The 14,849-nt window shown below is 46.1% G+C and overlaps 1 protein-coding gene across 2 annotated transcripts; it reads right to left on the bottom strand.

Moving 5' to 3' along the window:
• Window positions 1-1,218: 1,218 nt before the first annotated feature.
• Window positions 1,219-5,381, bottom strand: LOC124662882 (pentatricopeptide repeat-containing protein At1g61870, mitochondrial). 2 transcript variants are annotated; one of them, XM_047200665.1, is made up of 2 exons: window positions 4,189-5,381; window positions 1,219-1,755 (listed from the first exon to the last, which is right to left on the bottom strand). In XM_047200665.1, exon 1 carries the CDS (start codon window positions 5,379-5,381, stop codon window positions 4,209-4,211), a length of 1,173 nt encoding a protein of 390 aa, XP_047056621.1. In that variant the 3' UTR covers window positions 1,219-1,755; window positions 4,189-4,208. The 2 variants fall into 2 exon arrangements, with proteins under 2 accessions (XP_047056621.1, XP_047056620.1); XM_047200664.1 differs by having other exon boundaries at window positions 1,223-1,755; window positions 4,185-5,381.
• Between the last annotated feature and the right edge of the window lie 9,468 nt (window positions 5,382-14,849).

Here is a 14,849-nt window from a genome sequence, read left to right as displayed (position 1 = left end):
TGATCTGAACAAGGCTAGCTTGTTCTAATGACACGTGGCCTATAGGATTTCTTGTCAAACAACTCAATATTTTATTTTAGTTTTTCTTACAAGCTTTAGAGTCATGGTTTTTACTCCATATGTTTCATAATTCTTGTCGTGGTTCTAGTTTCAATTTAAACTACAATCACGACAAGAATTATGAAATTGAGGGAGTATATGTTAAAATCCATGGAACCTATAGTTTATTGTTGCACTAATCCTTCTAAGGTGTATTGTGGTGCAATCTACTCTTAAATCATAATGACGTATTGATGAGCTTTACATGTTTTTATCTCAAAATGTGGAAAAATCGCATGTGGTCCGTGGCGCAATGGCACACGTGCAAGTTTGCTAAGCAAACATACTGGCATGGCAACCACCAAATGCAGTCGACAAGTACGTCCACTACGCTGAGCTCTCATGCTCCTATATAACCAGCTCGGAAACAAATGCAGTCAACAACTACGTCCAGTACGCTGAGCTCTCATGCTCCTATATATATAGCCAGCTCGGAAACAAAGAATTACTGTGAGCAGCTTAATTAGCCACGATAGCCGCCTGCGCGAAGCAGCAAGCAGCACCTGAAGCGCGGTGAAGCCATGGCCAGCAGACACGGCGCTCCACTCGTGGCCTGCGTCTTTCTCATCTCTGTCGCCGCCACGGTCGTCTATACCGCCTTCCCCGTCCCCTTAAACCCATGCGCCTACTCCCTACCGAGAGCGTTCCTCACCGTCTCCGGCCTCGACCCGCACATCGTCGTATGCGCAAGCGACGCCACCACCGCCCCACTGTCCGACGGCAGCGGCGACAGGACTATCGGCGGGCCAATCGTGACCAACATACAGACATGCACCAAGCCAAAGCTCCCGCCAAATCCGCTCCCGCCATTCTACTGCTGCCCGCCGATGTCGGCGTCCCCGCCGATCAACTTCACGCTCCCGGACCCGGCCGAGCCGCTGAGGGTCCGGCGGCCGGTGCACGCCGTGGGGGCGGAGTACATGGCCAAGTACGAGCGGGTGATCGCGCTGATGAAGGCGTTGCCTCACAGCGACCCGCGCAGCTTCTACCAGACGGCCAACATCCACTGCGCGTACTGCACCGGCTCTTACCACCAGAAGTACCAATCTACATGGTCATGTAGTGTTAGTGCACGTAATAGTAAGAAAGCATTTACTGGGTTTCTAGATCGAAAAAAACCTGCAATTTGTCTGTAATAATGTACTTTGAGTTGGACAATGTTTGCATTCTAGCCTTCTTTTGATTTTCAGGAGCCAGCACTCTGTTAAACACAGTTTTGCAGGGAGGGCAGGGGTGCTTTTGCTTTTAACTGAAGAACAAGTACTTATTCGGCCATGCTGCCATAGTAACCAGCAGACATGAAGCAATAGACTAACATAACAGGAAAACAAGAGCATGGTTATTTTCTCCTACTCCTTATGACTATAATTTGCAGCATCCTGCTAAACAGATTACCGACAAAGTAACATATGCCTTGCCTCAGATATCATCTTTTTGAAAAAACACCTCAGCATCCTGCTAAACAGATTACCGACTGAGGCCACCATGTTTTCAAGAGTAAAATTGCATCTGAAACAAAGCTCCATATGCTTAGAGCAGTCCATCAGATACTGGTGCAGTTCCCAACTGCTAACTGTGTTGTCGGCACGCATTGTCAAACATTTTGAAAAGGAATATTCGGCGACAAACTTGAATCACTGGCCAGTAATCTTTTACCTGGAAAGCAAAAAAAGGAAAAGAATCATGCATCTGCATTCATATTCAGTCACAATCATGAACAATAAGAAGACAATCGTAGTGATACATTGTAATCAAGGCCTTGTAGAGAACACTAGAGAAGTGTTGAAATAAATGGCAGCTACTGAAGAAAGAAGTGCATCGTTTCCAAATTATTGAGTAAAGATGTCTTCAGAAAATCAAAATATTAATAACCAGATAAGTTCAATCACACGTGTTAAAGTTGAACAGGTGCATCCATACACCAGATGTATCGCTGTCCATTCAACCGTTCAATTATCTATAGCCCATTTTATTTACCTCTCATATAATTAACAAAAAACACCCTGCTTCCATCTGAAAAATATACTCCCTCCATACCGGTTTATTGGAGTTATTACAGGAAGCTCTGGAACCTAGACACTCAGCAATTGGCACAATTTCTCCCACTAATCTCGCATGTAACTCTTCTGTTGATTTGATGATTAATGTGAGGAGATAAGCAACCGGCAATACCCGTTTTCAAGATGCATGCATTTAGCTAATTCCTCCCGCATGCAGCCTAATAACAACCTCCGGCTGCATGTCCCCATAGCTACCAATCAGGCCTGGATAATCGGTGCATGCATATATCTTCTCCCCATAACCTCCTTAGTTAATGCTGCATTAAATGATAATTGAGCCTAGTTTTTGGGTTTTTCTCTAATTTCAATAGAAGCCTAGTAATCCGGTACGGAGGGAGTACTAAAGTACACTGCTTTATTGCCCAGGACTTTCGGTACAATTCAGCTTTATAGTGTTTATCATTTGGTATCACAAACTACAGACAGACAGACCAGCACATGCAAAAGCTAAACTACCCAAAAAGGGTAATTCATACACATGTTGATAATTTGTGTAATAAAAAGGCATGTGCAAAATGAAAGTTTGCAGAGTGAAGCAAGCACCTAAGCAGCAACACTTGAGATATGCATGTCAGTTGTAAATGGAAGGGTGCATGAACTGAAGCATATTTTATTTGACTTGATGTTACTGAAAGGAAGTACACTCATCAGTACATATGCTTGTACCATTATAATGCTGATATACAGTCTAGATGCTTGAAATCAGAATTTAAAATGTTTATATTTGTATTCCCTTTAAGCATAACTATTTGGAACATTTGCAAAACTTAAGCATTGAGCTCATGATTTCATGAACCAATCTACTAGTCAGTCATTCTGAAGGGGGGAAAGAGAGAATCAGAAGGGAAGATTCATGTGATGTCGGGCCGTTCGGAATATATTACTTGCACCTTTTACGTGCTAACCTTCTATAATGTGAAAATTGTGGCTTAGGGTTTATGAAAATTGTGGTTTGCTACAATTTTCCGGACTAAAATTGCGTCGTCAGCTCAAATGTACCCATACATTTTAGATGACAGCATTGAGATGTTTTATTTCTGTAAAAAAAATTAGGAGATAATATATAGTTATATACAGATGATGCAAACTGTACTAAACAGACGCTTTTACAAAAAAAAAATCATTCAATGTCAACGATCATGACCAAAGTAATGACCCGTGGATCTGCTTTGAATATCCACCTGTAGAACCATGTGGGTTCTCAATGAGCTACTAGTATGACTCAAGTCGAGTGCCTAATGCTTTAGAGGTGCATTCAAATATTATTATGTGGAAAGTCTCAACATTTCTGTGAGCACTTTCTTATCCTACCAGCTTATTAAGAAAAATAGAAAATTATAAATGGTCCGCATGGAACTTCCTATTAGTTATGCATAATTTAGTGCCTTCAAGGAGAAGAAATCAACCTCAAACTATATCATTTAACAAATTTCTACGATTAGTATTTGGACGATACCAATTTCTCATTAAAAACAAATTTGATCTACTATAAATCATATCTTTTAAAATCCTGATCAGCTGTCCACATAAACGAAGTACTGTAATTCCTCTCGGATCCTATGCTAGCACACATTAAACTATGGATTCATGCTAATCGACACAATTATTCTATGGCCATGGAATTCTAACAGAGGCAACTACTTCGTAAGTCTTATATTGGTACAACATGATGGAAGCATTGTTTCTAGAGGGACCTAAACAATGGAACACAGATTTAATTGGCAGCTCGTTGAGGGCTCAAAATCTTATATGGAACCAAAAAAACATTTATGTAGCGGAGCTTCATGATGTACGTGAGGACCTTACAGAACCACATCACTTGACCATAGGTTAAACTGCAACTCCTTCCAGATAGAATAGCTTCTATAATGCATGTTGTAAATATTCCGGGTTTTATGACATGTGAAATAGCAAAATTAAGAAGCTAAAGCCATCAGTGTTATCAATATAGAATTTCGGAAGGGAAGCCCAGCAATTTTTCTAAGAATCGGCATTTCTCTTTGCACTGAAATAATAAGACAGTACCTGCGATTTCGTGCTTTGGTTATTCTACTGAGGCAGTGCCTCCTCTACCTCCTTCCATGGCTCATCCTTATCGGGGAACTTCTCCTTCATCTTCTGAATGATACCTTTTGCCTCATCGATCCTAGAGCTCCCAGCAAGCCCATTCACAAGCATCTTCATGGTCGAGAAGCAGGGCACCCAATTCCTAGGTGCTATCTCATTGTATATACCAAGGGCAGTATCAAAATCGCCAGACTTACACAGGTGGAATATTACTGTAAAATAGAGGCTACTATCCCCAACAAGCCTCTTCTGTCCCATCTCCTTGTATAGCTGCTTCACTTCCTCCAAATTCCCTACCTTACAGTATCCATAAACCAAATGGTTGTAAGTAACCCAGCTTGGCTTGGTCCCTTTCTTGACCATCTCATTCATCAACGCCTTGGCCTCATCGTTCCGGCCAAGTTTGCACAGCCCCTGGACCCTAGCATTGTACACTTGGAGTGACTCACCACAGCCGTGCTTCTTCATGAGCTCAATCACCTTCTCCACATCATCAAAACGCTCCTCCTTGTAAAACCCAGCAATTGCTCTAGTAAATGTGGTGGCGACGGGCTTCACGCCCTTCTTGCACATTTCGTCGAACACCGAGTAGAAGGACCTCGTGGTGCCAGACTCAGCAAAGGACTTAATGATGGCGTTGAATGTCTCGGTGTCGGGCTTGATATTGTGGGCGTCGGGGAAGGTCTGGAAGATGCGGGCAGCCTCGGCATGGTTGCCGGAGACGAGGCAGGCAAAGAGGAGGGCGTTGAGGGATTTGGTCGAGGGGGACGACTGGAAGGTGGAAATGGCGTCGGGGAGGAGGCCGGCCTGACCAAAGAGCACGATGGCGTGTGAGGTGTGGTGGGGGATGAGAAGGGAGGATGTAAGATCTCGGACGGAGTCCGGGGAAGAGGATAGCCTCGAGGTGGCAAGGGAGAGGGCAACACGGTCGAGGTGGGTTTTCGGAGAGAGTGCGGCGGCGCGGCAGATGGACAGGATCTGGTCGGGCGGCGGCGGCGGGGAGGACTTGAGGAGGGAGATGGCGAGGCGGGTCTTCTCCCGCGAGGTGAGCGCGGTGGTCGGGGAGGAAGGGTTAAGAATGGAGGCCGGGGTCGGAGGCGTGGCGGTGGCTGTGGAGAGGCGGCGGCGCAGGAAAAGGCGAGCGGCGGCGGCCATGGCGGCGGCGGGTTTAGGGTTTAGGAATGGGAAGGATCGACACTTGATCTGCGCAGCTGAAAGTGTTTATTCCAGTTTCACTTCTGTAAAGTGGACCCATATGCCAGTGAAAGTGTTTGGGAGACTAGGCCCTAATAGCATCTCCAGCCGCGTCCCTCAATGCGTTTCCAACCGGCGCCGAACCGAGTTATTTGGGGCGCGTTTGGTAGCCTGAGCGCTTGGCTCGCATCGGCCAGCATTTTTCGCGTTTGGTTTCCTGAGCTCACTCACGTTTTTGCATAGCACGGGTTTTAAAGCACCCCTAGGATAGGCCTGGATGAACGTCCGGTTTGCCAGTTTCTCCAGGGCCAGGCCCTGGCGAGATGAAAATCGACAAGACTAGGCCCTAATCGCGTCCCTCAATGTGTTCCCAAACGGCGCCGGGCCGAGTCGTTTGGGGCGTGTTTGGTAGCCTGGGCGCCCCTTGGCTCGCATCGGCCCAGCATTTTTCGGGCCGTTTGGTTCCCTGGGATCAGTCGCATTCTTGCATAGCACGGGTTTTAAAGCACCCCTAGGACAGGCCCCGGAGAACGCCCGGTTTGATAGTTTCTCCAGGGCCAGGCTCTGGCGAGACGAAAATCGACAACGTCGTTCGCGCGGGAGCTCCGCCTCAGCATGGAGGGAGAAGCCGAAATCCCAGCAACGTTGCGCGTCAAAGGTAGGGGTAACCTCCCTCTTCGGTTACCCTCTCCATTAGCCCCCTCCCAAATTTTCCCTTCCCTCAATTTTCGCACTGGCGGCAGCGACCTAGATCTGGTAGCGCGCATCTCCCTTGGGTCTCCGGCGTCGGACCAGGGTCCTCTTTTCCAGCAGCGACGGAGCCTGCGCACATCTAGGCGGCTTTTGGCTGTGTCCTTCGTCCGCCATGACGGAGGTAAGGGGAAACTCCTCTGCTCTATTGTAGTGTTAGATTCATGTTAGTAGAAGTAGTTGGGTTCGATAAGACCGTTCGTAATGCATAGATCTTGTTTGAGTAGACCGACCAGCTCCAGCTTGTGCATCACGCCGCAGCATTCATCATTTGCATACGAGTCTGGATCCTAATGGTGCACAAGAGAGCAGTTAGGCATGCTGTTTTTCCTCGTGTGACTATCCAGATGCTATGGATGAGAAGAGTCCCTTTCTATGCACTTGTGAAAACGTTCAGGGGTAGAGGACTGCTCACTGGTAGCATCCACACCTTTGTCGAAGAACAAGTCGCAATGTTTCTTCATGTCGTCGGTCATAACCAGAGGTTCACACTCACCATAGCACATTCAGGCGATCCACGGAAACTATCTCTCGGTACTTCCAGCAAGTGTTGTACGCAATTGGGGAGCTCAGAGGTGAAATGATCAAGCTAGCATCAATGAACACACCAACCAAGATCAAGAACAACTACAGGTGGTTCCCATATTTCAGGGTGAGTACAAAATCATGTTCTTTCTACCTATCAGATGTGTGGTACTGTCAGAAACATGACTGTGTGCTAATTGTTTTACAGGATTGCATTGGGGCTATTGATGGTACTCATGTCACTGGAAAGGTACCGATATCAATGTCTGCAGCATTCCGCGGGAGGAAGCACTACACCAGCCAGAACGTGCTAGCAGCTGTGAATTTTGATATGAGGTTCACCTACGTGCTTGCTGGGTGGGAGGGTTCAGCTCATGATGCAAGCATCCTGGCCGACAGCTTATCAAGGCCTGATGGGTTGCAAATCCCTGAGGGTAAGTTCTACCTTGGAGATGCTGGATATGCATGCCGACCTGGAATTCTACCCCCCTTCAGGAAAACAAGGTACCACCTCAACAAGTTCTCTGCGAAGCACCGACCTCTGAATGCGAGAGAGTTGTTCAATCTGAGACATTCAAGACTTAGAGTCACCATTAAAAGGGCCTTTGCTGCACTGAAGAATAGGTTCAAGGTCCTTGACCAAAAACGGTTCCACCCGTTTGACACTCAAGTAAAGGTGGTTCTTGCTTGCTGCATTCTTCACAACTGGATCCTAGGTTGGGGCGAGGATGAGTTCTTCGAAGAGGTTGTCACTTTTGATGAAGCAGAGACCTGCCATGGCGTGGACGCAGGCGAAAATGATGCCTGGAAGGTGAAGAGGCAAGAGTGGGCAGACGCAATGTGGGAAGTCAGAGGCAACACCACCATTTGAGAAGCAGTGAACAAGAAGAAGTGAACAAGAAGAAGTGAAGAAGAAGAAGAACCCCCTATGATCCCCTGTTTCTCGAACCCCTTTTCGATCCCCGTATGTTGAACGACCCCGTTATGATAAACTGCAATTCGTAGTAACTAGGGAGCATCGTGTTATGAACTACCATTCGTAGTAGTTAGGGCTGATTTCGTGAACTGCTATGCTTCGTAAGTTTGCAACTATCATGAACTGTGATTTATGTGTGATGGGAGGTGAGAGCATGGCAAGGCTACCTGTTGCAGAGAAGAGATAACCTTAGGCATGCCTGGATGGTATCAAGCAGGCCTAATCTCATCTCCATCGAGATTTGGGCTTGGCTGCAAGCAAACAAACAGAAAGTCCTTTTTGGCCCAACCAATGCAGCCTGACCTACCAAACAACAGGACAATTTCGCCCGTGGCTCGTTCTGGACGCGCAAGTATGCTTGCACCGCTGCGCCAATGAACCACGAATTAGGCCCAGGCTGCCAAACGCGCCCTTGGAGGACGCGTTTTCTTCGTGCCGCGTTTGGGGGACGTCGCTCCCCATCCGCGTCCCCCAAACGCGGACCCCAAACATAAATTCAAATAGTTTACATTCAAAACAGATCGTTTCTGCCGAAGTCGTCGCGATCGAAGTAGCCGCGATCAAATTACTGGACACGCGGTCATATTATAGACTGGTGGTGCAAGCTAAACATAAATTATAAGAAGGGGTTGGGCGATGCCAACGGCGCATCCTGAATCGACGTAGGCCCGTAAAGCACGACGACCTCATCTGCCCGACCTACCTGCTCCGTCGGTGACGCCAAGGCCGACGCCGATGCAGATGCCGATGTCGGGGTACTTGCAGACGCTATCACCGATGTGCCTGCTGGTGTCGGCTCTGCCTCCGGGGGTGGGGTTGCTGCCGCTGCCTCGGCCGCAGTTTTGGCTTCGATGTCACCGAGGATCATGCCTTTGTAGAATTTGTGCGCCGCCAGCGTCCGGGGAGACATTCCAGGGGTCGACGCGGTTAGCACGGACATGTCCTCCTTGCGTTTCTTGAGCTCCATCTTCTCTTCTTGCCTCTTGAGCAGCGTCACCCACCTTTCGTCGGTCTTTTTGTCGAGGGAGAGCAGGGTCGAGGAGACCTCGGCGAGGAACTATGTGATCGACGCCTGCGTCTTCTCGGTTGCCGCTGTGTCGGCCAAGGCGGTCTTGGCAGCCTTGTTGCCGATAGGGCGCCCTGCCGATGTTGCGAGCGGCGCATCCAGATCAATGGAATCTTTCCCCTTCGACAAGGAAATACGCGTCAACCGCCACTTCTCGTTCATTTTGAGTTGGCTATAGCAATGCAGCAGCACGAAAGACCTACACCCTTCCGAATTCTTCCGGTAAATACCCATGGCACGGTCGAATTAATCAAAGGAAGCACAATGGACTATCAAATCATGATTAAACTAGGCTCTAAACTTTTGGTAGAAAGAGGTGTACCGTATCGCCGACGTTCGTGTCGTTGTCGCCTATGTTCTCGAGCTCGCTGTGGTACCCATGGAACATGTTCACCGACGCCTGGATGATGGCCCAGCGCGTCGACATTACCTTTTGGCTCCTCTTCATTTTCATCGTGTGGGAACCCTTGTTGACTAGCTTGCGTTCATCGAACTCTGCCTTGATCCTCGCCCACTACTTCCGGTACTTTTGGTTGGCGCCGATGATCGAGTCATGGCTCACCGTTGACCACGACTCGCAGAGGCATTCATCCTCCAGAACCTTCCACTTGGAGCCTCGTGTGCCATAGGCCTTCTTCTTCATCCTCTTCTTCCTCACGCCGGCCGCGTCAACCTCCACGAGATACTCTGCATCCTCTGCGACATCCAAGTCCTCGACACCACTCCCGGAATGTACGTGATAGCCGACGTACTCCATGGGCTCGCGTTGGTAGCAGCGATACATGCGGCCAGCACGGCCTTCTAGTGCGCACGCACCGCCTCCTACTTATTCTCCTGCTCCACCACCCGTCGTCCCCTCCGCTCCGCCATCGACAGCTTGCGCCGCAGGCAGTCCTGCTCCCACCCTTCATCGGTCCATCCTTTCGGCTTCTTCCTTGCCGCCGGAGCCTTGCGAGGTTTGATGACCCACAAGTATAGGGGGTGTATCGTAGTACTTTTGATAGATAAGACTATCAAACCCAACGAGGAGCAGAATGTGTTGATGAGCAGTTTTGATCAAGGAAGTCATTGTAAACACTAGCAAACAGGTTTGCATGGGTATTTGGTATTGCAAATAAATAAAGTACGAGTAAATAAAATGCAGTAATAATAATTCCAACGAGTGGAACAATCATTTTTAGAGCAAAGGACAAGCCGGTTGTTGTACTTATGATGACTAAACGTTCCTGAGGACACACGGGAATTTCATCAAGTGCTTTCGCTTCACATAGCTAAATAATCTGCAATGGTTTGGTAAGTGTTGTGTGCGTGAATCTATGCTAATGCACTACCCCAAACTTGTACTAATGCATACTTGTGATTATACCTCTTGCAAGCATCCGCAACTACAAAAAAGTAATTAAGATAAATCTAACCACAACCTTAAACTTTGAGATCCTACACTCCCTCGTGCACCGGTTTCCTAACGGGTGTTTGGGTTTCTGTCTCTCCCGCAACCCCACAATTAGTAGCCAAATACATGATGCATTCCCCTAGGCCCATAAAGTTGAAGTATCATGTAGTCGACGTTCACATGATACCACTAGAAGAATAACACCACAACTTAAATATCAAATCATTGCATATTACTCAACATAGTTCCACTACTAACAGCATGACTTCTCCCATCTCCTCAAGAACTAAATGAACTACTCACGAGACATCATATGGATCATAATCAGAGGTGATATAATGATGAATAACAATCTAGACATAAACCTTAATTCAATGGTTTCACTCAATAGCATCAACTACAAGGAGTAATCAACACCGGGAAAGTTTCCCCTATGAACTAGACATGTATCAAACACAAGATGTTACAGCGGGATGGCGTGGAGACGGCGGTGATGATGGTGCTGGTGGTGGAGATGATGGTGATGATAATCCTGATGAAGTCCAACTCGATGGTACTGATGATGGCGACGATTTCCCCCCTCCGGGAAGGAACTTCCCCGGTAGAATTTTGCCTACCGGAGAGCTTTTTTCTCTCTCTGGTTATCCACCCTGTGGCGGTGGCGGAATATTTCTCTGGTCGATCCCTCGATGTTAGGGTTCTCGGGGGGATGAAATACGCGAGGGGGCGATGCCAGAGGTAGGCCAGGGCGCCCAGACCATGCATAGGCGCGGCCAGGGGGTGGCCCGCGCCTAGGGGTGGTCTGGTCCCCTCCTATCCCATCTCCGCCTCCCCTACTGGCTTCCTCCGTCATCTGGCAAAATAGGATTTTCTGTATATTTTCTGGGAATTGTTTTTCTTCAAAAATATGGTGTCTTGACGGTCCTTTTTCCAGCAGAATCCTATCTCCGGCTGTTAATTCTCCAATAATTATCAAACATGCAAAAATAGATGGAATGACATAAGTATCCCCTCTAAATATGAAATATATCAATGAATAATAGCAAATTATGATATAAAATAGTGATGCAAATTAGACGTATCAACTCCCCCCAAGTTTAGACCTTGCTTGTCCCCAAGCGACACTAAACTTAGTAAACCAGAGCACGGGTTTATGGAGTGAAGTGTCGATAAACAAAATACGGACATGAAGCATCATACTTACCAATACACAAGTCATATTATAGACAGTAACTTCTTCTTATATAATCCACTTGCAATGAGTAAGGAGTCACTAAATAGAGATGCACGAAGAAAATCATAATTGGTGATGGCAAACTTTCCTTCTTGGTCAGAGAACAGTTAACATATTGTACTTATCTTTCGAGAAGAGTCTTTATATTAGAGCTTATTGCAGAAATCACATGCTCGATCATCACAATCTCTTTTCAATCATACATATCTTTCAACGTTATATTCATTCAGATAAAAGCATTGTGCTACACAACGATGAATAAAAGACTTGATTGAATGCATCAACACACATAAATGGTTGGATCACAACAACTCAAATGCTTGCTTGAGATAGAGGGAAATAGGTTTACCGACTCAACATAAAAGTAAAAGAAGGGCCCTGCGCAGAGGGAAGCAAGATTACTCATGTGCTAGGGCTTTTTGTTTTGAATGCAATAAGAGTGTTGAAAATATATATTTTGAGAGCTATGCATGTCTATGTAAATGAATGGCATCAAATAATCTATCATACTTTCATATAGTGACCTCAAAAGTGAATCCCATGTAGTTCTCCATTGCACACCATTATTTAGGATCTCTCCAGTACATAATGTGCAGAGCATCATTTGTTTATTTTATATTTTTGTTTGGAATGGGCACCCGGTTGCCTTGCTCTTTTTGCAATATTAAGGACTTAGCACATTATTCATGCTAGTCACGGAATGAAGTCATGAAAAGACAATAAATCATTCAATACTTCCTCATGAGCTAAGAACAAAACACAAAATAGGTATATAATGTTTGAAGGTTTAAAGGTAGCACACAAGCAATTCACTTTGGAGTGGCGATGAAATACCACATATAGGTAGATATGGACATATGGTGGACACAAATGGCATGGGTTTTTGGTTCAGGATTTGGATGCACGAGAAGCATTCCCTATCAGTACATGTCCTTGGGTAGCAAGCATAAGAGTCGAGCGAAACAAACAAATATGCATGTGATAGAAAACAATCATGAAATCTTCCTTGGAAGTACAAACGATTCAATCTTAAGAATACTAAGCTTATGAGCCAACAAGAAAGAAAGATAATGGAATAATGTGTCTACATGTATTTCTCTTTTTTCTACTTAAGCCTCAAAGTAATGTTGCTACTGACCAATGCTAAGTTTGTCAAGGCCAACTAGAATTACTTGATGCTCCCAAAGTGATACCAATACTAACCAACAAGATTAATCATATGATAGAAATCACAAACTAAAATAAGATGTGCAGAAAGTAAATGATAAAACTTCTCATTAATATTCCATAATGGCAACTCACACCAAGGGATACATAGATAATCGACTAAAGGAGAGATACTTCCATACTGCAAACTATCCTATATGATAACTCCACTACTCATGATATGACTCTACTAAAAAGCAAATAGGTAAAAGATAATAGTGTGATACCGCGGCACTCCCCCAAGCTTGGAACAAGCCAAGGGGATGCCAATACCAACGATGAATTACTCCTTTGGTGGTGGTGGTGCATCCTTAATAAGCTTATCAACCAGTTCCTTCAACTCATCAATCTTGTTGGTGAGAATACGAAGCAACTCCGTGTTGTGATCAATACAATTCATGAATCTATCAGACTGTGAGTCCCAACTCTTGGAATTATTCCCCCATCCTTCCTCAGACTCTGATCTTCCCTTCCCTGCATTGTTAGAACGACCCATATCCCAACCAGAGGGTAACTCCGCCTGAGGCACCCTTTCGAATTTATTCTTATGAATTAAAGTATGGAAGGGGTTACGTTTGCCTGAAGATGGTGTCCTCTCAGCTAGGATGTGACGTGGAACCCCTCCTCCGGCGCGTATCCGTGCTCCTTTCGTGAACTTGAGAGGGTCTTCCACCACTCCAATACTTGCAATGATGGTGCGAGGAGGTGAGCATCGGTCTTCTTCTACTTCCTCTTCAGCTTCACTCTTGACATCCTCCTCCGGCTTGGGATCTTGGAGATCATCTTTCGGCAGCTCCTTGCCCTTGTCGTTGTTGGTGGAGACCATGGTGCCTTGATACGTCTCAAACGTATCTATAATTTCCTATGTTCCATGCCACATTATTGATGATATCTACATGTTTTATACATACTTTATGTCATATTTGTGCGTTTTCCGGAACTAACCTATTGACGAGATGCCGAAGGGCCAGTTGCTGTTTTCTGCTGTTTTTGGTTTCAGAAATCCTAGTAAGGAAATATTCTCGGAATCGGACGAAATCAACGCCCAGCATCCTATTTTTACACGAAGCTTCCAGAACACCCGAGAGCCGCCAGAGGGGAGCCCTAAGGGGGCCACACGCCAGGCCGGCGCGGCCCAGGCCCTGGCCGCGCCGCCCTACTGTGTGGTGGCCCCGTCAGCCTTCCGACTCCGCTTCTTCGCCTATTTAAGCCTCCTCGACCTAAAACCTTGAGACGAAAAAGCCACGGTACGAGAAACCTTCCAGAGCCGCCGCCATCGCGAAGCCAAGATCTGGGGGACATGAGTCTCTGTTCCGGCACGCCGCCGGGACGGGGAAGTGCCCCCGGAAGGCTCCTCCATCGACACCACCGCCATCTTCATCAACGCTGCTGTCTCCCATGAGGAGGGAGTAGTTCTCCATCGAGGCTCGGGGCTGTACCGGTAGCTATGTGGTTAATCTCTCTCCTATGTACTTCAATACAATAATCTCATGAGCTGCCTTACATGATTGAGATTCATATGATGATGCTTGTAATCTAGATGTCATTATGCTAGTCAAGTGGGTTTTACTTATGTGATCTCCGGAGACTCCTTGTCCCACGTGTGTAAAGGTGACGAGTGTGTGCACCGTGTGGGTCTCTTAGGCTATATTTCACAGAATACTTATTCACTGTTATGAATGGCATAGTGAAGTGCTTATTTATATCCCTTTATGATTGCAATGTGTTTTGTATCACAATTTATCCATGTGCTACTCTAGTGATGTTAAAATAGTTTATTCCTCCTGCACGGTGTAATGGTGACAGTGTGTGCATCCGTGTTAGTACTTGGCGTAGGCTATGATTATGATCTCTTGTAGATTATGAAGTTAACTATTGCTATGATGGTATTGATGTGATCTATTCCTCCTACATAGTGTGAAGGTGACAGTGTGCATGCTATGTTAGTACTTGGTTTGGTTATGTTGATCTTTTATGCACTCTAAGGTTATTTAAATATGAACATTGAATATTGTGGAGCTTGTTAACTCCGGCATTGAGGGTTCGTGTAATCTTACACAGTTAGTGGTGTTCATCATCCAACAAGAGGGTGTAGAGTCTAGCATCTATCTATTTATTCTGTTATGTGATCAATGTTGAGAGTGTCCACTAGTGAAAGTATGATCCCTAGGCCTTGTTCCTAAATACCGCTATCGCTGCTTGTTTACTCGTTTCTATCGCATCTTTACGTCCTGCAATATTAATACCATCAACCGCACGCCAGCAAGCACTTTTCTGGC

This window comes from Lolium rigidum, chromosome 6 (assembly GCF_022539505.1).
Source record: "Lolium rigidum isolate FL_2022 chromosome 6, APGP_CSIRO_Lrig_0.1, whole genome shotgun sequence".
Lineage (NCBI taxonomy): Eukaryota > Viridiplantae > Streptophyta > Magnoliopsida > Poales > Poaceae > Lolium > Lolium rigidum.
The sequence above is the reverse complement of the archived record's forward strand: the minus strand, read 5'-3'. Positions and strand labels throughout refer to the sequence as shown.

Excerpts from the sequence above, each read along its gene's own strand:
- LOC124662882 (XM_047200665.1), bottom strand. The coding sequence starts at position 5,381 with ATGGCCGCCGCCGCTCGCCTTTTCCTGCGCCGCCGCCTCTCCACAGCC.